The 22,792-nt window shown below is 50.8% G+C and overlaps 2 protein-coding genes across 8 annotated transcripts in view; one reads left to right on the top strand and one right to left on the bottom strand.

Moving 5' to 3' along the window:
- Positions 1-5,207: 5,207 nt before the first annotated feature.
- Positions 5,208-6,133, top strand: AHSP (alpha hemoglobin stabilizing protein). 2 transcript variants are annotated; one of them, XM_066275806.1, is made up of 3 exons: positions 5,208-5,364; positions 5,482-5,560; positions 5,769-6,133. In XM_066275806.1, exons 2-3 carry the CDS (start codon positions 5,486-5,488, stop codon positions 5,970-5,972), a joined length of 279 nt encoding a protein of 92 aa, XP_066131903.1. In that variant the 5' UTR covers positions 5,208-5,364; positions 5,482-5,485; the 3' UTR covers positions 5,973-6,133. The 2 variants fall into 2 exon arrangements, with proteins under 2 accessions (XP_066131903.1, XP_066131905.1); XM_066275808.1 differs by having other exon boundaries at positions 5,218-5,313.
- A 6,073-nt stretch (positions 6,134-12,206) lies between these two features.
- The window catches only part of LOC136334897 (interleukin-4 receptor subunit alpha-like), a 45,184-nt gene continuing 34,598 nt past the window's right edge, over positions 12,207-22,792 (bottom strand). For all 6 annotated transcript variants that reach the window (XM_066275756.1, XM_066275758.1, XM_066275755.1 and 3 more), the window contains 4 exons: positions 18,870-18,969; positions 17,049-17,127; positions 15,591-15,640; positions 12,207-14,768 (listed from right to left, as the gene is read on the bottom strand). In XM_066275756.1, the coding sequence (XP_066131853.1) occupies positions 13,232-14,768; positions 15,591-15,640; positions 17,049-17,127; positions 18,870-18,969 (1,766 nt within the window). In that variant the 3' untranslated portion in view covers positions 12,207-13,231. The remainder of the gene's footprint in view (positions 14,769-15,590; positions 15,641-17,048; positions 17,128-18,869; positions 18,970-22,792) is intronic.

Genomic DNA, 22,792 nt, shown 5'->3' on the forward strand with positions numbered 1-22,792 from the left:
TGAGTGTATGGAACTCTGAGACCAGCCTCTGTGAGTGAATCCCCTCGGGGGCCTCAGCCTCGATCCAGGGCCTGTCACCTAGTCTCTGTGAGATGTTGGGCAAGTTTCTTCCCTCTCTGTCCTTCCATTTCTTCGTCTGTAAAATGGGAATAATACTAGTACCTACCGTATTGGGTTGAGATGAGGATTAAATGAGCGTCAACATAAGAACATCCAAACCTGTAGAGACTTCTTATAATAATTTATTTGAGCCAAACAGAAGGTACAAGATCTCAACAGGCTGAGAAAAATGCTCTTCAGTATGACAGTTTGCAACTTTTTTTTATACATTTGGAATTAAGGAGGGCACGCCCACTCAACTCTCTTTTTCGAATGAATTTCCTTTCTTCTAAACTCTAAGGGTCCCCAGGAGACTTGCAACCGAGGGGCAGTGAGCAGCGAAAGCTCGTCCCGGGCTCACCCCCCGAGCCTGTCTCCAGGGCCCCCTCTCCTCTGACTCTCCAGTGAGCCACCAGCAGCCCCGCTTTGGCTCGCTGCTTCCCCATAACATTTCTAGCGGCCAAAGCGGTCCCGCCTCGACTCTCTCCTGTTGCTTCTTCTATCTTAAGCCCTACCTTGTTTCACTGCTCCCCAGCGTTAATAAATGTACTCTCAAAATTAAAAAAAAAAAAAAGGATGAAAGAGTCATTTTTAAAGTGTGTTTAGTCTCAATGCACAGAAAAAATGGACAGAGTTCACCTAAGGCAAAGATGAACTGTTCTATGCATGGAGCTGGACGACCCACCATGACCCACCCAGTTGGGAGTCTGTGATTTATCACAGCGCCCCTTTTCCATCCACAATGTATATCTATGACGTTCTGAGTAAGGATGAGGTAAGGGTCAAATCATTGTTGTAGTATAAATGAAAAGGACAAGTGTTTAGTAATCAGAAGTTTCTTCTTCCCTCTAAGTAGGTTAAAATTTTTTATCGTCGATAATCTCTTATTATGGGTAGGGTCCCCACTAGGTAGTTAAGTTGGGGCAAAAGTTCCTCTTAAGCCTCTAGCTCAAAACAATCTGCATTCACCCGACATACCTTGGGGTGACTTGTTCTGAACCCACACATGGTCCACATGCATTACAGTCCAATTTCCACACAGCTTAAAACTCCCCTGCTTAAAACCTTCCAGCGGTGCCTGACCGGTGATGGCACAGTGGATAGAGCATTGACCTGGGACACTGAGGCTGTCCACTTGAGCGCGGGCCGAGATCTTTTGAGCCCAAGGTCACAGGCTTGAGCAAGGGGTTTGAGCCCGAGGTCACTGGTTCAATTTCTGGTCAAGGCAAGTAAAAGAAGTAATCAATGCACAACTAAAGTGAAGCAACTACAAGTTGATGCTTCTCATTTTTTTACTTCTCTCTCTCTCTCTCAACAACTAAAAACAAACAAAAACTCTCAGTGGGTACCTATTACTTTTATGGAAGAAGTTTGCAACATTCTCCTCCAAATCCTACAATGACTTTTCTTTGTTAAAATAAAATTTATTGGGGCGACATTTGTTAATAACATATGAGTTTCAAGTGTACAATCCTATGATACATCATCTGTATGTTGCATTGTGTGCTCAGCCCCCAAAGTCTAGTCTCCTTCCGTCACCATATATTTGACCCTGTTCCCTCTTAATCCTTCCCCATCTGTGTTTATGGGTTTCTTTATTCTCTTTGTTCATTTGTTATTTTCTGTTTTATATCCCACTTATGAGTGAAACCATATGGTTACCATTCTTTCCCATCTGACTTATTTCACTTAGTGTGATACTTGCAAGGTCCGACCATGTTGTTGTAAATGGCAATGTCATCGTTTCTTGTGGCTGAGTAGTGTATCACTGTGTATATGCACCACATCTTTATCCAATCATCTATTAAAGGACACTCTGGTTGTCTCCGTGTCTTGGCCACCACGAATAATGCCGTAATGGACATAGAGGTACATGTATTTTTACGAATACATGTTTTCAAAAGTTTCGTGTAGAAACCCAGAAGAGGGAAACTGTGTCATTCGGTAGCTCTGGTCTTAACTGTCTGAGGAAACTCCACGCCGTCTTCCCTAGTGGCTGTACCAGTTTACATTCCCACCAGCGGTGTATGAAGAGTTTTGGGTTTTTTTTCTTTTTTTGAGGGTTCCTTTTTTCCTACATTCTCTCCAAATCTTATTTCTTCCCTTATTGACAATAGCCTCAATGGCTCTTCTTCACACTTGAAAATAAAACTCAAACTTTGTCATGGCCCCCAGAGCTCTGTGGATGCGCCCTGCCCGCCTCTCAGACCTCACTGGGTGTCCGTCACCCTCTCACTCCCCCACCAGAACGTAAACTCTGGGAAGATGGCGACGTTGTCTTTGGCGCTGATATATTCTCCGTGCCTGGTACCGGTGCCTGGCACAAAGTAGGTACCAAATGCTATTTGTGGAACGGATCGATTTATTTTCTAAACAGGCTTTGTCAGGTAGGTATCATTTTATTATTCCTTTACAGACAAAACTGAGACTTGTATAGAAGCAACTTCAAAGTTACAGAACCAAAAATGGCAAAAGCATTCATTCATTTCTTCATTCAACAAATATCTGGCAAGCAGCTGCCACTCTCAGAGGCACTGAGACAGGAGTTAGACCCGAGGCAAATGATTTTAGAACTACACTATATTTTCTTTCTTTTTTATTTTGCATTCTCTTTAAGAATCACAAAAAAGATAGGATACATTCTTGCTATAAAATAATTCAAACAATAATATAGAGAGGTAAGGTCAAATTCTCCCTTGACCTTTAGCCCTGTACATTTCTCAACAAATGCCAGCCAATCTCCTGAAGCCAATATTGTTTGCTGTTCTACACACTTACACGCACGTGCATGCACACGCACGCACACAAACACACAGAGTTTTATATTTAATTCCCATTTCCATGCTCCCATACTTGCAATCTGGGATAGCCTGCTCTAATTATAGTTCATTTAACATTGTCTTACAGATCTTTTCATATCAGCACTTATGTATTGCCTCATTTATTTTAATAGCTGCATGTCATGCCTTAGTATCAATGTGCTACAATTTCTTTAGATTCTCCATGTTCATGGACCTCCAGGTTGACTCTAAATTTTCATTATTACAAACTGGTATGGTAACTTCCTTGTACAGGACTTTATGTGCATTGAATATGTTTTGGGTTTTTTTTGCTAGAGGGGGTGGTGGGGGGACAGACAGACAGGAAGGGAGAAGGATGAGAAGCATCAATTCATAGTTGCATCACTTTAGTTGTTCATTGATTGTTTTCTCATATGTACCTTAACCACGGGCTCCAGCAGAGCCAGTGATCCCTTGCTCAAGCCAGCGATCTTGGGGTCATGTCTATGATCCCACGCACAGCTGGTGAGCCCGCGCTCAAGCTGGCGACGTTGGAGTTTAGAAACTGGGTCCTCAGCATCCCAGGCTGATGCTCTATCCACTGTGCTGTCACCTGGTCAGGCTATTTTATCGATTTTAGAGAGAAGAAGGGGGGGGAGAGTGAGAGAGAGACAGACAGAGAGATAGAGATAGAGAGACAAGAACATTGATCTGGTCCTGTATGTGCTCTGACCAGGGACTGAGCATGCAACCCCCACACTTCAGGATGATGCTCCAATCAACCAAACTCTCCGGCCAGGACTGAATGTTGGTTTTTGACAGCAGAAACATGTAGCAGGAAACACACATATCTTTAATGATGGTTACTTTGTAGAGCAGTGGCCGGAACCTATGGCTCACGAGCCAGATGTGGCTCTTTTGATTGCTGCATCTGGCTTGCAGACAAATCTTTAATAAAAAAAATAATGTTAAGAATATAAAACATTCTCATGTATTATAATTCATTCATTTCCTACCGCTCATATTTATGATTGCGGGTTGCTGGAGCCAATCACAGCTGTCCTCCGGGACAACACCAAATTTTTATTGGATAATGTATAACGTACATGGGTTGTTGTATGCTCTCACAGAATTACAGTTTAAAACATGTGGCGTTTGCCTGACCTGTGGTGGCGTAGTGGATAAAGCGTCAACCTGGAATGCTGAGGTCACCGGTTCGAAACCCTGGGCTTGCCTGGTCAAGGCACATATGGGAGTTGATGCTTCCTGCTCCTCCCTCCTTCTCTCTCTCTCTCTCTCTCCCCCCACCTGAAATGAATAAATAAAATTTAAAAAAATTGTGGCATTCATGGCTCTCTCAGCCTAAAAGGTTCCTGACCCCTGTTATAGAGGGAGGGAGCTAAAATAATCACCCTTCTCAGCGTGCACTTTTTGTAATATTTCATTGATCTCAATTAGTATGTGCTGGTCTGGAATTTGAAAAACACCTACTAAAAATGGAAAAACATTTGGAAAATATTTAAAAATAATAAAAGGAACATTTCCTTTTTTGTTTTTGATTTTGTGAGTACATTTATTAAAGTTGGGGACAGTGAAACAAGGAGGGGCTGAGGCAGGAGAAGCAACAGGAGAGTCTAGGGGTGCCGCTCTGGCCCACTGGGAAGTCAGAGGAAAGGGGCCTTGGAGACCCGTTCAGGGGGTAGCCTGGGATGAGCTGCCGCTGCTCGTGGCTCCCTTGGTTGCAAGTCTCATGGGGCCCCTTAGAGGGAAGAAATGCCTGGGTGTGCTCCTGAGAGAGAGGATGCACTTAGAAAGGGTATTTCTACTTTGTTGAGTACCTAATGATATGTAGAGAACAAGACAATCATGTCTCCATTCTTGCAGAGCACAGCCTGGTAGAGTCCAGCCCCCAAGTCTTACAGATGGCTCATCTGCAAATTGTGACGTTACTAGTACCCAGTAGGATTTTTTTAAATAAGGATAAATACCTTAACGGATGCTTGACACAGTGCCTGGCATCAATGATAAATATGATGTAAGTTGCCACTAACATATGAATTGGGAGAATAATTGCCATCACATTGTTGTGATGATTTAAAAGTGCCTGCCATGTAACAGGAGGCTCAGTCAATATTGGTTTTGTCAGCATTTGGAGCCTGGATACTGGGATAGGGGGCAGAGGGCACGGATCTCGCCCTGGCTTGGTTTTCTGGGTCTGTCCGCTTATCTGTTATTTCATGGCCTTGCTATCTTTCTAACCTCAGGGAAGCCTCTCCCTCCTTCCCCTCCCCTGGTTGAGCTATCACCCACCCTCAGGACCGAGGTGCAGGGCGTTTCCCTCCCAGGCTGACACTTGACTCCTTGCCTACATCTAGCTTGGGTACACATACCCTGAGAAGCGTAGGAAGACGTCACAGCACTGTTGGACCAGGAGGTGAGCCAGCCTGCGAGAAACGTGACTTCAGAGCAGGGCAGGATCTGAAAGGTATTGGAGAGGAGGGGACCCTGTGGGACCCCAGGACTCTCGAGGAAGAATGCAGGAACTGAGGAAGATACCGAGGGATGAAGGACAAGGAGACTTCACTTTTCTTTCTCTTAACAGGCAGATGGCCCTTCTTCAGGCGAATAAAGATCTCATTTCCAAAGGAATGAAGGAATTCAATGTGCTGCTGAATCAGCAGGTAAGCCCAGGCACTCGGCTTTCAAAGGACCGTCTGGTGGGAGGGGTGGGTGAGAAGAGAGAATCATTTGGAGCTGGGAGGGTAATGGAGGAGTCGAAACAACTTGACGTCGTCGTCGTCGGAGAAAGGCGGATGGATGTTGAAGTCTGTGGACTAATCCTGACTCACATTGCTGACCACGTTCCACCCCCCTCCCCCCACCCCCCAGGTCTTCACGGAGCCTCTCATCTCTGAAGAAGCCATGGTGACTGTGGTGAATGACTGGGTGAACTTGTACATCAACTACTACAAGCCGCAGGTGACAGGCGAGCCGCAAGAGCAGGACAGAACTCTGCAGGAACTTCGGCAAGAGCTGAACAACCTGTCTGCCCCTTTCCTGGACAAATACAGGGCCTTCCTGAAGTCCCAGTGAGCACTCAGACCTCCCACGGCGTTTCTCCTCGCCCAGGCGGTGAGGCCTGCAGCTCCGAGAAGCCCTGAGTTCCCGCCTCCGTCTTCCTGAGTCCTTGGGCTCTGCTCCCTCTGGGTGTTCCTCTACCCTGACACCTCAATAAAGGACAAACACTGGTTTTGTGGGTCTTCCTGGCTCTCCTTTGGTTGTCTGCCCTTGACCTGTGGGGGACGTTGACTCCTTTTCCTTCAGTCCTGCTTCCTAGGTAGGACCTTGGAGACTTAGGTAACCACTAACAAGTACTAAATAAAATAGCCTAAAAGAGGGACCAGGGCCACAGGTGCTAAAGAGACAGTGCTGGAGGAAGGGGATGTTGAAAAAAAAGAGGGAGATAGGAATTCTCCAGAAATGGTGTTCCTGTGACACGCTCGGCTAGAAGACAGTTTGTTGGGAGGAGGTCTCCCAGTCTTGTTCATTCTCTGCTAGCTAGAATCAGGCAAGAGCACAGCTGCCTCCACTGCCCAACCTCCTGCCCTTAGCCCCAGCTTGAACAAAGTTCTGGAATCTTCTGACTCTAAAGACCACACCACCCAATACTTTCCCTGGAGTATTGCTGTGATTTAGAGTTGTAAGGGATTTGGGAAACGCTTTCATACATCCCTTATTCTTCAGGAGGGAAAACCTTCTGCTCGGTCACTGCTCTGGCCCAAATCCCAGAACCGGAGGCAGGTATCCTTGCTTCGCCTTCTGTGCAGCCCAACCTTTTATCATCCCCCGGCTAGACATCCTCTCTCTTTGACCTCCAGACCCCAGCTTCCTTATTTTAGGGAAAAGGGTGAGAGTTTGAAGAAGTCCCGGCGCTGTGCTGCTGCTGGCAGGTAGCTTGAGCAAGTTAATCACCAGAGCAGCTGGCACCGCCTGGCCTTCACCCATCGTGACGTCTGCTCCTCACCCCCCACTGTGGGCTGCGGGGGGGGGGGGCACTGCTCTTATCTTTGATGGGGAGGAAATTGAGGCTCAGAGAGATCAAGTAGCTTGCCCATGGGTCCCCCAGCTCCCTCGGCAAAGGCAGGTTAAACAGGCAGGATGAGCGTAGAGCCCTTGCTTCTCTGAGTCTCGTGTTCTCACCTGTTTACAGGGGTGTGAGAATATGGGGGGCGGGTCGGAGTCAGGGTGCATCACGGGCAAGTCCCACACAGCTGTCCCACGGCTGAGAGGAGCCGTGAGGTCATGCCTCCCTTGCAGTGGGGGCTCAAAAACCTCTGGGTTTATTTTTAATTAATAACTTTCGTAGGAAAATAATATCAGAAAAGTTATTCAACAGGATGTAAGCGGATACACTGTCAGAAACATTCATTTGTGACGCCCACATGGTGCCAGGTGCTGGGGCGGGGGATGGGATTTCCGGTGGTTTTCACTTTCCTATTTATACCTGTAGGTTTTCTCTGAATCGGAGAAGGCTGGCACGTGCGAATTTAGTAATCAGAAAAAAGCAACAAGTAGGCTTTTTGTTAAAAAAAAGAAATCAAGCGAAAGCAGACGTACCCAGTACTCAGGCTAAATCTTTGTAATTTCGACGCTGGGGATGTGCGGGGTCGGAGCAGAGGGATCCCGAAATCAATGGTTCTGGGGGGCCTGCCCGGGTCAGCTAAGACCCTCTAAGGCGCGCTCCACCTCCTCCCAGCCTCGAGGGGGCACCGGGAAACTCCGCAGCCCGCACCACGCCCCGCCCACACGCCCCGCCCACACGCCCCGCCCACACGCCCCCACACGCCCCGCCCACACGCCCCGCCCACACGCCCCGCCCACACGCCCCGCCCACACGCCCCGCCCACACGCCCCGCCCACACGCCCCGCCCACACGCCCCGCCCACTGGCAGCTCCGGCGGCCGCAGGCCTGAATCCCGCGCACCGGATCGCTGGACCCCGCCCCGTGGCTCTTGAAGTGGACCTTCCGCGCCATCCGTTGTTGCTCTTCTCTCTTCCTCCATCCTTCTGGATCTGTTCCTGTCCCCGCCATGCTGAGACAATTGAGTTGTGCTCAGAAAATGAGTTGCATTCGGAAAAATGCAAAAAAAAAAAAAAAAAACCCACAAAAAAACGATTACTCCCTGAGAGGTGACTGTGTAAACACAAATGTATTTCTCAAATTATGAGCATGGTGCTGCCCTGAGTGATCTATTAGCCCTGCTCTGGTCGATACTATATTCCCTGGTCACAGGAGGCTGTTTAAGGTTAATTCAGTAAAATTTAAAAATCATTTCCTCAGTCACAGCCACGTTTCAAATGCTCAGTAAGCCAGACGGGGCTGATGGCCGCTGTGCTGGACGGTGCGCTGTTTCCATAGTCAAGTTCTGGTGCACAGCGCTGTCCTGGACACTCATTTGTCTTGTTATGAAATCACTTCCTACATTTGTTCTTTAAATCATGTTCGCTTTCTCTTTTTTCCTGATTTCCTTACTATAATCTAAAATAAAACGTTAACCATGCTCATAATTTGAGAAATACATTTGTGTTTACACAGTCACCTCTCAGGGAGTAATCGTTTTTTTGTGGGTTTTGGGTTTTTTTTGCATTTTTCTGAAGCTGGAAATGGGGAGGCAGTCAGACTCCCGCATGCGCCCGACCAGGATCCACCAGGCATACCCTCCAGGGGGCGATGCTCTGCCCCTCTGAGGGGTCGCTCTGTTGCATCCAGAGCCATCCTAGTGCCTGAGGCAGAGGCCACAGAGCCATCCTCAGCGCCCAGGCCATCTTTGCTCCAATGGAGCCTCAGCTGCGGGAGAGGAAGAGAGAGACAGAGAGGAAGGAGAGGGGGAGGGGTGGAGAAGCAGATGGGCGCTTCTCCTGTGTGCCCTGGCCAGGAATCGAACCCAGGACTCCTGCACGCCAGGCTGATGCTCTACCACTGAGCCAACCAGCCAGGGCCTCAGGGAGTAATAGTTGAAGGAAGGCGTGATTGGCCAGGCCTAGTGTGGGGGAGTGGGGACCCAGGAAGGAGTAGGCACAAGCCAGACAGCAGAGGACTCACATATCAGGTGTAACTATCATCAGTGGAAGCCATCAGAGACTTATAGTAAGGTGACCAACTTTTTTACAATGAGAAGGACAAAAACAAATTGAAGAAAACAATATCGTAAATAAAAGAAACATTTTATTCATTGCAACAGAAATACACTATAATATGAGCAATGCATAATAAAGACATTTGTAATATTTTATATTGTAATTATGCTTACATGCCTATTAATTTTTAATAATAATTCTAAGAAAAAAGTACTCATTTAGATACAAATACATCACATCACACGCAATGGATTGACTCTGCATGATTGAATACGGACATTTACAGATTAGTCTTCCGATATCAAAAAGGAGGACATGTAGGAGGACACTTTTTGAGGGAGGATGGAACTTACAAAAGAATGTCTGTCCTCCCTAAAGGAGGATGATTGGTCACCTTATTTATAGGTACGTTAGGAGGAAGCCCGGTGCAATGGCCAGGGCTGAAAATTTAGATTTCTAAACTGTTTGTACCTTCTGACTCTTCCGTCACCTGTGCCCCAGCCAGGTTGGAGTAAACCTAAAAGTGGTGAAGACTATCTTTAAGACAGCCCTATGACACAGATTTTATTATCCTTCCTCTTTTACTTTTATTTTTTTAAAGTCACATCTTTATTTGATTTTAGAGAAAGAGGAAAGAAGAGAGAGAGAAACATTTGTTGTTTCACTTATTTATGCATTCATTGGTTGATTCTGGGGATTGAACCAGCAACCTTGGCAGGCACATGCTCTAACTAACTGAGCTATCTAGTCAGACTCCTTCCTTTTTTGTAAATGAAAAAAAGAAAAACAAAGGTACAAGCAGGATAAAGGGGGCATAGGAAGCAAAGAAGGGGTCTAGGGCTTCACACCCCAAAGACCCGTGTGGTTTTGTGCCTAATTTGGAGATCCCGGCTTGGGAGGACAAAGACCAGATTTTAAGGGGATTTTAGAAAGTCTTTTGTCAAAGAAATTCCAAGAAAGGCCCTGGAAGCCATCCTGCCATCCCCCAGTGCAAATCAAGTCCTGGTGGAGTCACTTTATTCCTAAGTGAGAAGAACATCAGCGATGAGATTTTAATAGCTCTACTAGGCACTGGTGTCAGGGGGAACCTTAGTCCTCCACTTCTACAAGGTGAGAGGGAGTCCTATTGGAGGGACACTTCCGGTGGCTCCATTTCCTCTCATTGGCTCCTGCAGGTTGTTTTGGAATTGGGGAGATTCAAGAGAGACTGGTGACTATTGGACCATGTTCCTCAGTGGGTGGGGCTAATGTGCATTTCAGCCAACATATAAATTCCTCACTCACACCGCCTTATGGCCAACCTCATCTTCCACCACTGTCCTGGTTTCCTGCGCTGTAGCTGATCTTTCTGTGCTGTGAACACGCCAGGCTCCTTGAGCCTCCGGGCCTTTGTCCTACCCTCCACCTAGAATGCATTCCCCTTGTCCAGCCTGGCTTCTTCTAGGCACTGAGGGCTCAGCTCAGGTCGCCTCCTTCAAGACCTCCCTTTAACTCCCCGTGTCTCAGACCCTATTTTCTTTACAGCACCCATCAGTGTTGGCATTTTTTCCTTTTGCCGGTTTAATGCCTGTCTCCCGCACTGAACTGTATGGTTCATTAGGGAAGAGACCTCGTCTCACAGTCTCCTCAGCGCCCAGCAGTGCTCAGCAAATACTGCTGGGGCATGGGGCTTTCCTGCGCTGGGCTTCTTGCCTCTGCTTCCTCTTTCCCAGCGGTAAGCGGGAGAAGGGGGCTGGGAGAGCAACAGTGGCCTTTCTCCAGCTGCCCTGAGCCTGGGAGGGTGGGTTTAAATCCGGGTCAGGGATGGGAGGTGTCTCTAATTCTCCATTCCAGCTTCCCAAGCCCAGCTGATTCCGTAATATCAGCCTCAGCTGACAATTCAGGTCTTTTTTCTTACAAGATCCCGAGGAGAGACCAATGACTCCGGCCTCCATTCTGCTGGACTTCCAACCCAACTGCCCCTCTACCCCTCACACAAATGTATCTCCTCCAACACTTTTTAAAACTGAATTCTCTGAGACGGTACTCAGGCACAGTGGATTAGAGCTGACATTGGAGTAGATGCCATAATGTACAGGAGATGGCATTCCGTGGGCGCTGGGAGCTGTGTGGTCAGGACTGGCTCCAGGAATTCCTAGCTGTGTGGTCAGCCTCAAGCTAACCTTTACCCTCTCTGGGACTGCTTCCTCTTCTTTAAAATTGGGATAATAATTGGACTTGTCTGCAAGAGCTGACATAGTGGATATATAGCACTTAGCATATTGCTTGGCACTAAATAGTTACTTTTACTTAAATTATTGTATTTTATTATAAAAAGCTTTTAAAGCCAAAAAGCCCAGAGGGCTGGTTCGGGCTGGGCCACTCACTGTTGATCTTAGCAAGTCCATTTTCCTCTCCAGAGCTAAGCTTCCCCATCTGTAAACCATGTGTGGGGCGGGAAGTGACTCAGCAGCTAAAGGCTCAGCACCATGGAGACTGTTTGAACAAACATCAGGCAGCGTGTGAGGCAGGGAATGCCCCATCATCTCTAGTGCATTGTGTAGAATGCCAGAGCCTGAAGGAACCTCAAACAGCCAAGCCCCCTCATTTTGCAAGTGTGGCAGTCAGGGCAGCTACTCAGAGACACACAGTGATCACAGACACAGGAGGTTAAGATTCCTTGCCTGCCCATCCCAGGCCCACACTATATGCCTCGATGTCCAAAGGAATCACACACAGAGAGCCTGGGTGACAGACACTGCCTGGGTTCAGCCATGGGCCTGTCACTAACTAGCTGTGTGACTTTGGCAAAGTGTAGCAGCAGCTGCCGGTGCCCCTGGAAGCGCCCCTGCACCAGTGACTGACGGGAGTTGGCGGATAAGCAACCCAGCTCCCCCCACGGCCCTCTGCAGGGACACCTCCAGGCATGCGCTGCTCCGGCTTCCCAAAGCTCTTGGCAGGCTCCGGTGGCAGCTGCCCACGCTGGCACTCTGTTTGATAACACACCTTTATTGCCTCCTGCCCGCCTTCCCCGCATCGCTGCCCGACTTCCCAGGCAGGGGTTCCTGGCATCACCTCCAAAATCAACTAATTGCACTTGAATCCTTGTCGCAGGGGGACCCAAGCAGGGACAGCAAGTTACTGAACTTCTTTCGCTTCAGTTGCTCTGGATGAGAGGGTGAGTTAACAGGGATAAAGTACTCAGAGCCATGCCTGCCAGTATGTTTATTTTGGCAGTTAAAATGAAAAGAAGAAGAAAAAAAGGAGATAAAAAACTTTGATTTATATAAAACTCCACTGCCTCCCATTCCAACCTCCTCAGCAAATACAAGTATCAGGTTTAAAACAAACGTTGAACACAGTCTTTGAGAGGCACACTAACATTGCTCATCCTCAGGGCCAGACCAGCGTGCCAGCTCAGTGTGCCTGGTGTTGGCGTCTGGAATGCGCAGCTCAGTGATCACAGGTGCAAAGCTCTCCTTACGGTCTCTCTATGGCTGACAGCAACGGTATACAGACACCGGCCCCAAGCTGGGTGTGTTTATTCTGGGGATCCCAGACTTAACCAGGGCCCCGCCTTACAGTTGTATAGAAATCTGACAGCAAACTGTCACTGCTTGGTGACCACCATTTCTCATGTACTTGTGTTACCCCCACTTGACTGAGCACCCCTCCACAGCCCAGATCCTGCTTCTGGCATCCACCTAATGGAGCTCTGCTGAATGAATGGGCACCTCTGGGCAGATGACCGCAATTTCCCATCAGTTGCCCAAGGCCTCCCCAGGCTTAGTTAGTTTCTAGGCTCAGCATCCCATCCAGTGACCTGGCTGCAGCTAGTCCCAGGACTGGGACGACATGGGCAACCGGGTGACCAGGTGGACAAAGCATGCCTTGGGCGGGCCCGGCAGGGACAGCACGCTGGAGAAGCTGTGGACTGAGGAAGTGGCCAATGGCTCGTTTATAAGCCAAGGTGCCCAGGACCCTCCAGATCCCTGCAGGAGACTGCTCTGGGCACAGCTGCCTGGCACCCTCCCCTCCCATGGCACGTGCTGACCCTTCAGTCTAGTCAGTGTTGAGAACGGGGGGGGGGGGCGGGTCCCGTCTCTGTACCCCAGTGTCAGACAACCTCACTTCACACCGGGGTTCTCGAGTCTTTCGGAAGTCTGCCAGCTGGGCCGCCTTCCTGGCGAGGCCCTCCCAGGCCTGGGAGGCACACAGCAGCACGAGGGCACGCACTAGGGAGCACTCGTGCACATGGGCCCCGTGGAGAGCATGGCCGCTGCCATTTTGGGAGTCTGGCTTGAGCTCTGAGCACTGCTGGGGCCAGGCTGGAAGGACAGGGAAGACGTCCCCCCCTTTAAGACACCGAAGGGTGCCAGAGAGGCTGGAGGGAGGCTGGCCTCCAGTGGAACCCCTCCTGGCAGGGGGTCTGGGGCCCTCGGGGGGCTCACTGGGGGCTCGGACCTGTCTCCACAACAGCAGCCACAGCAGGGGCTGGCCACAACGTGGGCCTCCCCACGCTCCTCCTGACCGTGACACTGTTTCAGGTGGCCACACAGGTGGCAGGTGAGGGCTGAGTAGACAATGCCACTGCCCAGGTCGTCCCTGAGGGGGTCTGTGGCCTGCTCCAGGGAGAGCAGAGGCTTCTGGCTGTCCTCTCCCTTTGCCACTGGCTCCAAACCCGGGCGCTCCGGGGAGCTGCCCAGGAGGAGTGAGTTCTGGGGGCTGTGAGGAGGCTCCGTGTCCAGTCCAAAGGTGAACAGGGGGCCAGGGACCCCAGGGCAGCCAGAAGCGAGGCTCTGGAAGGGCCTGTAGGACCCCTCCCCACTGCTGACCTCAGCCCCAGATGGCCCTGGGCAGATGTCGCCGCTGGTGAGCAGGCTGGAGAAGGCCCTGTACCCAGCGTCTCCAGACGGGCTGAAGCCGGAGGAGCCTGCGCCCGGGGCGCTGCCCTGCTGCACCGCGCGCACAAACTCCCGGTAGCCGCCGGCGGGGGCGGGGGCCGGGGCTGCCCCGTGCTGGAGGATGCTCCTGCGCAGGACCTGCTCCCAGGTCTCCGGCTCAGAGGGCTGGGGGGCAGAGAGGGTGCCGGGGTCCCCTTCCCCCCGGGGCTCCGCCAGCTCTGGGTCTGCGTCCGGCTCTGTGGGACCCGAGGACCGGCTCAAGGAGCTGCTGAGGCTGCGGTAAGAGGGGTTGTCTGTGATGACGGCCGGCGTCTCTGTGACGGCCAGGCAGGCTGCGCTCTGCGTCAGAGTGGCGGGAGGGGCCGGCTCTGGGTAAAAAGGCTGCCCCCTGGCCTGAACTGATGTCTCCACGGGCTCCTCACTTGGTAACTCAGCCCAGGGCATCGGGGCACTCACACTATCTGCAGGTGGAAGGAGGCAGGACTTCCCCGGGCCCTGTGGCCAGAAGTCCCCGTTGTCACCCCCAAGAAGGTCCAGGAACAGGCTCTCTGTCATCCGGGCTGCGATGTCCGCCCTGCTCTCCTGGAAGCCGCCCCCGCTGCTCTCGGGAGATGGGCAGAAGCTCCCTTCACCTTCCTCCACCTCCTCCTCCTCGCTCTCCCCCCGGGCCTCCAACAGCTCCACACACTTCACCACGCTGATGCTCTCTGGCTGGAGGACTGTCCTGCCGACCTCCACAGGGCACCATGCTGGCTTTCCAGGACCCTGGAAAGGGCCCTTTCTGGCAGCCTTGGAAGAGGTGCCTTCCTGTCCCACGCCAGGCTCCAGTAAACAGGGCAGGAGCTTAGTGAGACAAGTCTTCCAGTGCCTGCACAAGCAAAGAGAAGTGTGGTCAGGGTTCAGTTTCTTCACTAGAAAAACTCCTATTCATCCTTCAAAACCCAGCCTGAAGTCGCCCTGGACCGACGAGGTCTGCCTACTGCAGACATGCCTCCTGACTTCATGATCAGTAATCTCCCCATCTACCCCCTACTACCCTGGGGCTCCTTGTAGGCAGGGCCTGTGCCTTCTTCTGGGGTGTCTGGGGACCAGCACACAACCTAGCTCTTAATACAAACTCAGTCTATAAAATAAGGAAAAGTCTTTGCCAGGGAAGATGGTATTTAAAATACTTACCAACATACCGCATAAGTATTGACCAACTAGAATGGCTCTGAGGTCCTAGGACATCGTCCTGAGTCCCCTGCTGTGTCAGGTGTAAACCCTTTAGTTGCTGGATTGTGGGCAGGCCCAGGAAGCCCAGAGGGAGGAGCGAAGGAGGCCAAGGTGACAGTGGCATTCCCAAGGGTTCGGGATGGCGGTATTTGCCAACCAGTATGCAACTGTGTCAGCGTTTTAACAACTGTAGCAGCTTCCCTGGTAGTCAACTCTACCAGCCTCCCTCAGGCCAGACTGTGCGGTCCCAATGGGGTCTGCAGAGGCCACACCCACTTAGGGAAACTCAGGGGCTCGGCCACGCCTCCTCCTGCCACTCCCTGAAACCCAGTGTCACCAGCTATGTGTAGAATACGGAGGAAGAGAAAGCAGACATAGAGGGGCCAAGTGACCCTACTCTCAGCATGGGGCCCACTGCCCTGGTTCCGTCCCCTTCCAAATCCACACAGGCCATGGCCGAAGTTCATATACGTACGGACTCTTGGCTGGTTCCTGGCCTCCAGGCCTCTTCCGCCATGGTGGCACCTGAAATACACAGACAGCCACTGAAACAGTGCGAAGGCCACTGTGGCTGGCCTGGGGCACAGCGCGCTCAGTAGGAAGCACCGCACGTCTCCACGCCCTGGGAAGGCTGTCAGCCTCGACATCACACGGGGCTGAGCTCGGTCCGGCCACTCAGCAACCTGAGCCCCAGTTTCCTGGGAATTAGTGAGACCACCCGAATATTAAGTTGCTGTGGCTGGTGGCAAACAAGGCCGGTCATCTGTAGCTCCGCCCACCCTGAATCTGGCCTGGTCATGTGACTTGCTATGGCCAATAGAATGTGGCACAGGTGACTGTGCCAGCTGCACCAGCCTGCCGGAGGATGAGAGACACATGGCTTAGTCACCACCATTGCCCCAGAGGAGACCTGTGGGTGAAGCCACTGGGGACGAGATGGCCCAGAAGAGACCTGCCCTGCCCTGCCCAGATCCCCCCACCCACCTCACAGCTGAGCCGCCCTGCAGAAGCAAGAGCTACAGAAAAGGGTGGTGTTTCAACTCGGTTTCTGGAAATTTGTTACATAGCAAAAGCTGACTGATACATAAACGACACTATGTGCAGGACCCTGTCATATACACTTTACATGTATTGACTCGGTGAATTCCAATGCCAGCCCTGTTATTTAAGTACCAGTGTAACCCACAGGAGAAAACTGAGGTTCAGAGAAGTTGCGCAAGTCCACTCTGCAAGTATGTGGCAGAGCCAGGGTTCGAAGCCAGCACCAGCAGACTCCAGAGCCTGCCACAGGGTCCCTGGAGAACTGAGAACACTCAGAGGTTCTAGAGTCTACACTACCGGCATCCCACATTCCCTCTTTCCTAGAGAACGGATCTAGCTCAGGCCAACCACGTGGTGGCAGTGGGGAAACTGGCCCTACCCCTAGCTCAGGGGTGGCCACCTGGTTGGTCTCATGGTATTCCCACTCCTTACAGGTAATTGGTTCAAGGAAGAGCATGTGATACGATTTTGGCCAATGAGAAATGACAGACTGGGTGGTGCTTTGGCGGCAGTTTCCTGCTCAGAGGAGGAAGACACAGGCACATGTCCCCTCTCCTTCTCCTCCTGGCTTTCTGCCATGGTACAGGTGCCTCCCAGCATGTGACATGTAGCGGACCTCAGGGTCATCTCCTCCCAGAGGAGGAACAAAGCAAGTCAGCAACCTGAGAGGATCCTACCCAAAGCTGAAAAAGTGGCTCTGAAAGCCTTGGGGAGGTCGGGGAAGCCGCGGGGCTCCTCATGACCACCTTGAGCAGCTGAATCAGCCCCCTGAGACCTCCCTGACTGCTCAGGCGCAGTTCCAAAGCCAGTGAATGGCTTTAACATCCCAGACCTCGCGAATCCTATTTCCTGATAAGTGTAGCCCAGAGCATCGGAACCAGCCCTCTCATACCTGAGGCTCCTGGACGACAATGGCCATGAGCGGGCTGTGGGCTGGGTTGGGAATCTGGTCCCACCATCCCTTCTTAATCCTGAAAAAGAAAAGGTGCTGGTCTCTCCTCCCATAAAATCAATCGTATTCGCCAATACTTACTCGGGGTCAGAGACCACATTGATGATTTGGGAAGTCTCACTCCAACCCCATTCGCAGACGAGCAGACCGAGGCTCAGAGAGGTAAAGTACACCTGGCAGGCAGAGAGCCAGGTTGTGTTAGTTCCTGACTCGCCACCTCTGTCCTCGGTGGGGACGAGCCCAGAGAAGTAGAAGAGACTCAAGCTGCAGAGAATTCTGATTGTTGCCATCGACAGCCCCCTCACTGGAGCAGCTGAGAGCAAGGAGCAGGGAGAGGCCGGGGATGGCCCAAGAAGCTGAGGAAACCCAGAGAGAAATAGTTCCTTCCCTCTCCCTGGGTCAGCTGGAGCAACGGAGTGCCAGCTCTGAGAGGGAACGTCCTCAGATTACCCCTGGCTCAGCCTCCGCTGACTCCTCAGTCAACATGTCTTTACTGATCACCTACTATGGACCACTCACTGTGCAGTGAACAAGACAGACCAAAGCCCTGCCCTCACAGAACTGACCTTCTAGAAGAGACAGACAGACAAGCAGATACAGAAATGAATACCTGACATCACTGATTACGGCATTCAGTGCCATCAATAAAAATAAAGATGATAAGGGAATAGAGAGGAATGGAGAGTGTGATCTAGGAAGGCCTCCCTGAGGAGGTGATCTGAGTGATAACTGAAGGTGGGAGAGGGCTCTCCAGGGAGGGAGCACAGAGAGTGCAGAGGCTCAGAGGGAACTTGCTTGGTGCGCTCAAAGAACAGCAAGGAGGCTGGTGTTCTGGGACACGTCAAGTAGGGCTGCGAAGAACAGGCGATGGGGAAACTGAGGCTCAGAGAAGGGGAAAGACCGGTCCCGGGTGCCTAAGAGGTGTCAGTGACAAGACGTGGAGAGGAGAACCTGCAATCCCTGCACACACAACGCGTGCCCAGCGAAGGGCGGGGAACACTCCCTCATGTCGATCCTCAGCCATCACTGATACACACGGTGAGGTAGAGCTTGCTAGTCCCATTTCAGAGATGGGAGGACTGAGGCTCTGAGACGTGTTTGCTAAGGCTCGAACTCACCGGAAACCGGGCTCCTCCCACCTCCAACCCACTGCGACCCAAGACTCCCTTAGGAGCTCAGGACTGAGGAGATGTGTTCTCACTATGTCTCAGCCTGGAGAGGAGGAACCCAAGGCTGTTGGTCACACAGCTACCAAGCGCCAAGGGCAGGATCCGAACCCAGGTCTCCTGACTCTGTCAGACCAGTCGTCTAGAATTCCTCGGGCTACGGTCACATGCTTCCAGCTGTCTGGACCCTGGGCCTGACTCATCTCCCTCTGCCAAAGGAAGTTCCGTCCCCCAGCTCTACCTTGGCCCGCTCCTCCCCACACTCAGGTCTCAGCTCGAATATCACCTCCTCCGAGGAGCCTGCCCTGGCCTCCCCACCTGAAACAGCACCCTGGAACATTTCTGCCCTTCACCTGGTCTATCTCCTTTAGCGCATGGATCACTGTGGAAAACGACCGTGGTTGTTTGTGACCTGACCTCTGTCTCCCAGAAGGAGCGCAGGGTCCTTGTCAGTTTTGTTTCAGCTGTTGCTTTGGTGCCTGGCACGTAGTAGCCGCTCAGTAAACACTTGTTGTGGACAAAGGACGGCATGCTGACAGGTGAGAAGAGGGTCCCTGCCCACTCCGCACCCCACAGGGGCTGGCCCAGGACTCACTTGAGGACGCTGAAATAGCAGGACAGGCAGATGACCGAGATGACAAAGCAGGAGATGCTGACGGCGAGTGGGAGGTGCTTCTCCCAGGGCCACTTGTAGTCTGGAAGGGGGAGGGGAGGGCAGCGGTGAGCGCACTGTGCCTGGTCCCCATTTCCCAGAGCTGGACCCGTGCCTCGGGAAGGTGGCCTCTCAGACTCTGCGCGATGTGGCCACCAATGCCCTCCTGGCTCGCCCCGCCCTCCCCTCCCCTGCATAGAGCCCTCGCCACACAGGCCTCCTCGCTGTCCCCTGCTCCTCCACGGCTCAGTGCCATCTTAGGATCTTGAATTTGCTGCTCTCTTTCCTGAAGCACAGAGGTCAAGCACAGTGACCTTGGACCTAGACTACCCGAGTTCAGAGCCTGACTCTGTCGCATCCTCACTGGTGACCCAGGACATCCCTCACCCTCTCTGTGCCATGGTTCCCGCAGCGGTGCAGTGGGGTCACTGACAGTACTGCTCTCAGAGGGTTGCCGTGGGGATACACAACTTAGTATCTACTGCGTGCAGAACGGTGCCTGTGTGCCCAGGAGTGGGTGCCGCTATCGGCTCCGCACAGATGGCTCCTCCTCCTTCCCTGTCACTGTCACCTGCTCCACTTCCCCCTCTCCCCTCTCTACTGCAGCCCCTCCACCGCTCCACCCCTCACCCCGCTTTATTTTCTTCCCAGACTTCCTGCCATCTGGATCTGGATCTGATTTACTCGTTTATTTTCTGTCTCCCCCTCCAGATGCCAGTTCCTCAAGAGCAGGGGCTTCTATCTGCTGTGTTCACTGCTGACTCCCCAGGGTCTAGCACGGGACCAGGCACATAGTAGGAGCTCAATAAATATCTGTGGAACTAACAAGCAAGCGTCCAGCACATTGTATTGTTGTAAGGTACCAAGGTTACAGAATTAATATTTTAGGAAGCTTAAAGAACATTTTATTAATTTGGGCTGGGTGTACAGAGAAATTTTGTAAATGATCTCTGTACTTGTGTGATTAGCATAAAACCAAGATGGCTGATGACATTGTGTTGTAAATGCAGAAAGAGAAAGGAGACTTGGATTCTCTGACCTTCCCCCATACCTGTGGGGAAATGGGTGAATAGCTTAGCCAGGTATAGGGAGAGAAAAGATTAAATTAAACTTTTTCTTATACTAAAGGGCCATTTACAGGTATTTGTCCCTATGGAAACTACCTCTCCCCTCCTGAAAGCATGTAGTTAATGTATGTATCTCTGGACAAAGGAATAGCAAATGAACACTAGAAAGTTATAGGAATGTCTTTTAGTATGTAAAGTGACATTTTTACCATTATGTTGCCTTGTAAGTTTTAATGTGTAGAAATGTCATTTTATGAATCCTATAGACCAGGGGTCCCCAAACTACAGCCCATGGGCCGCATGTGGCCCCCTGAGGTCATTTATCTGGCCCCTGCTGCACTTCTGGAAGGGGCACCTCTTTCATTGGTGGTCAGTGAGTGGAGCATAGTTCCCATTGAAATACTGGTCAGTTTGTTGATTTAAATTTACTTGTTCTTTATTTTAAATATTGTATTTATTCCCATTTTTTTAATAAAAGACTTTATTTATTCATTTTAGAGAGGAGAGAGAGAGAGAAAGAAAGAGAGAAGGGAGGAGCAGGAAGCATCAACTCCCATATGTGCCTTGACCAGGCAAGCCCAGGGTTTTGAACCAGCGACCTCAGCGTTCCAGGTTAATGCTTTATCCACTGCGCCACCACAGGTCAGGCCTGTTTTGTTTTTTTACTTTAAAAGAAGATATGTGCAGTGTGCATAGGGATTTGTTCATAGTTTTTTTTTTATAGTCCGGCCCTCCAACGGTCTGAGGGACAGTGAACTGGCCCCCTGTGTAAAAAGTTTGGGGACCCCTGCTATAGACGGATGTTATGCACTTGCTAATGAATTGTGCCCCATCCCCCTCCCATCATCCTTTCCCCAGACCTGTACAGGAGAAAACAAACGGTATAGGCTTACACCGTGATGTCATGTCATTTCCCTGCCCATGTATAATTAACGGTATATAACCAACCCCTAGACTATTAATGAGACGCATGATTTGGGTCTGACCCCGTGTATGCTATATGCGGCCTGCATATTTAATAAATTTCCTCCTTTTAATAAAACTTTTCAAAAACTTATTTGGACTATGTGCCTCTATGAAAACCCGCGGAATTGTGGATTGGGTACTTTACAACAGTATGTTCCACACAAGCTATTTCTCTTCCTTTCCCTTCCCTTCCCCAGGTCAATGGTAGGATCAGATCAATCCCACAACAGTTTCCCGAGGACTTACACTGTGCCTGGCCCTGTTCTGGGCACGGGAGACACAGACCGGGTAGACACTACCCACAGAGCTCCCAGCCCAGCGTGGGAGGCAGGTGAGCGAAGAGACATCCATGGAGCAAGGTGAGCGATGCTGAGAGGGCCGTGTGGTGGGCGGGGCTGGAGCACCCTCCAGGCACCACTGTGCCCTGCGCTCTGAAGAAGCCTTTCAGTGAATGCACACAACACCCCCCACTCCCCTACTGTGCAGAGGGTGCCTGAGGCAGCCTCCCCACCTATCTCCCCCTCTTCTCCCCTGGTAGCAATGTGCCCACCCGAAGGTTTGGGCCAATCCCGATTGTCCTAGTCCCCTTCCAGACAGGCGAGTTCCCAGCCTCCGTGCTGTTGGGAGAGGCCACGGGACAGTCCTGGCCAATGAGATGCAAGGGGAAGTGTGCTAGGGAGGCTCCGGAAAGATACTTTGCTTCCTGATAAAAGAGATGCACGAGGTGTGTTCCCTTTGGTCCTTGGGGCCTGAGGGTGTGTGCAGTAGCCAGCTTGGGGCCATGTGGTGACACATCCCTAAAACACTACCATGCTAAGGATGGCAGAAGAAAGGAAGACAAGGATCCAGGGTGACATCACTGAGCTGCTGTATAAACCTGGGAAGGTCCACTTGTAAGACTACACTTCATGTGAGATAATTCAATATCTCTATTGTAAAAGCCACATGTGATAAAGTCACAAAGAGTTGTTTTGGGAATGCAGCTACCAAGCCAGGGACTACATTTCCCAGAACCCCTTGCAGCTCTGTGTGGCCATGTGACCAGTTTCACCAATAGAACTTGAGAGAAAGTGATGTGTATCATTCCTTGGTTAACGCTTTTAAAAGGTTTTCATTCTCTTTCTGCTGGCTGGATGTAGATGGTGGTCGGGCCCTAGAGTTTCTTAACTTGGGGTCCATGGATCTCCAACAAGGTAGCAGACAAAGTTCAGAGGTCTAGAAACTTGGATGGGAAAGAAATGACGTCTTCATTTTCACTAACTTCTGACACCTTGCATTTCCTCCCATTAGAATGGAGAGAGCAAACTACAGGAAGAACAGCATCAGTCACTGGGCTCCCAACAGAAACCATAGCTATTCTCACATCACATTTCAGCTGCCAGATCACAAAGTATCGTTTACGCTCATCTACTTTGAAATTGTACTGTTTACGAGAACTACAGCTAAATCTTGGCTGTTTTCTTTTTAATTTACTGATTTGAGAGTGAGAGAGGAGAGGGAGAGAGAGAAACATCAATTTTTTGTTCCACTTATTTAAGCATTTATTGGTTGATTCTTATATGTGCCCTGACTGAGGATCAAACCTGTAACCATGGCCTATCGGGACAATGCTCTAACCAACTGAGCTTCCAGCAAGGGCTAGATCTTGTTTTTTAATGTGTTAATAAAGAAGTATATACTACTAGACAATAAATATATTTAAAATTACTTTTAGCCCTGCTTGGTGGTACAGTGGACAGAGCATCATCCCGGAGTGCCGAGTTTGATCCTGGGGTCGCTGATTTGATCCCGGGGTCACCAGCTTAATCCCAGGGTTGCTGGCTCCATCCTGAC

The sequence above is a fragment of the Saccopteryx bilineata genome, chromosome 4 (assembly GCF_036850765.1).
Source record: "Saccopteryx bilineata isolate mSacBil1 chromosome 4, mSacBil1_pri_phased_curated, whole genome shotgun sequence".
NCBI lineage: Eukaryota > Metazoa > Chordata > Mammalia > Chiroptera > Emballonuridae > Saccopteryx > Saccopteryx bilineata.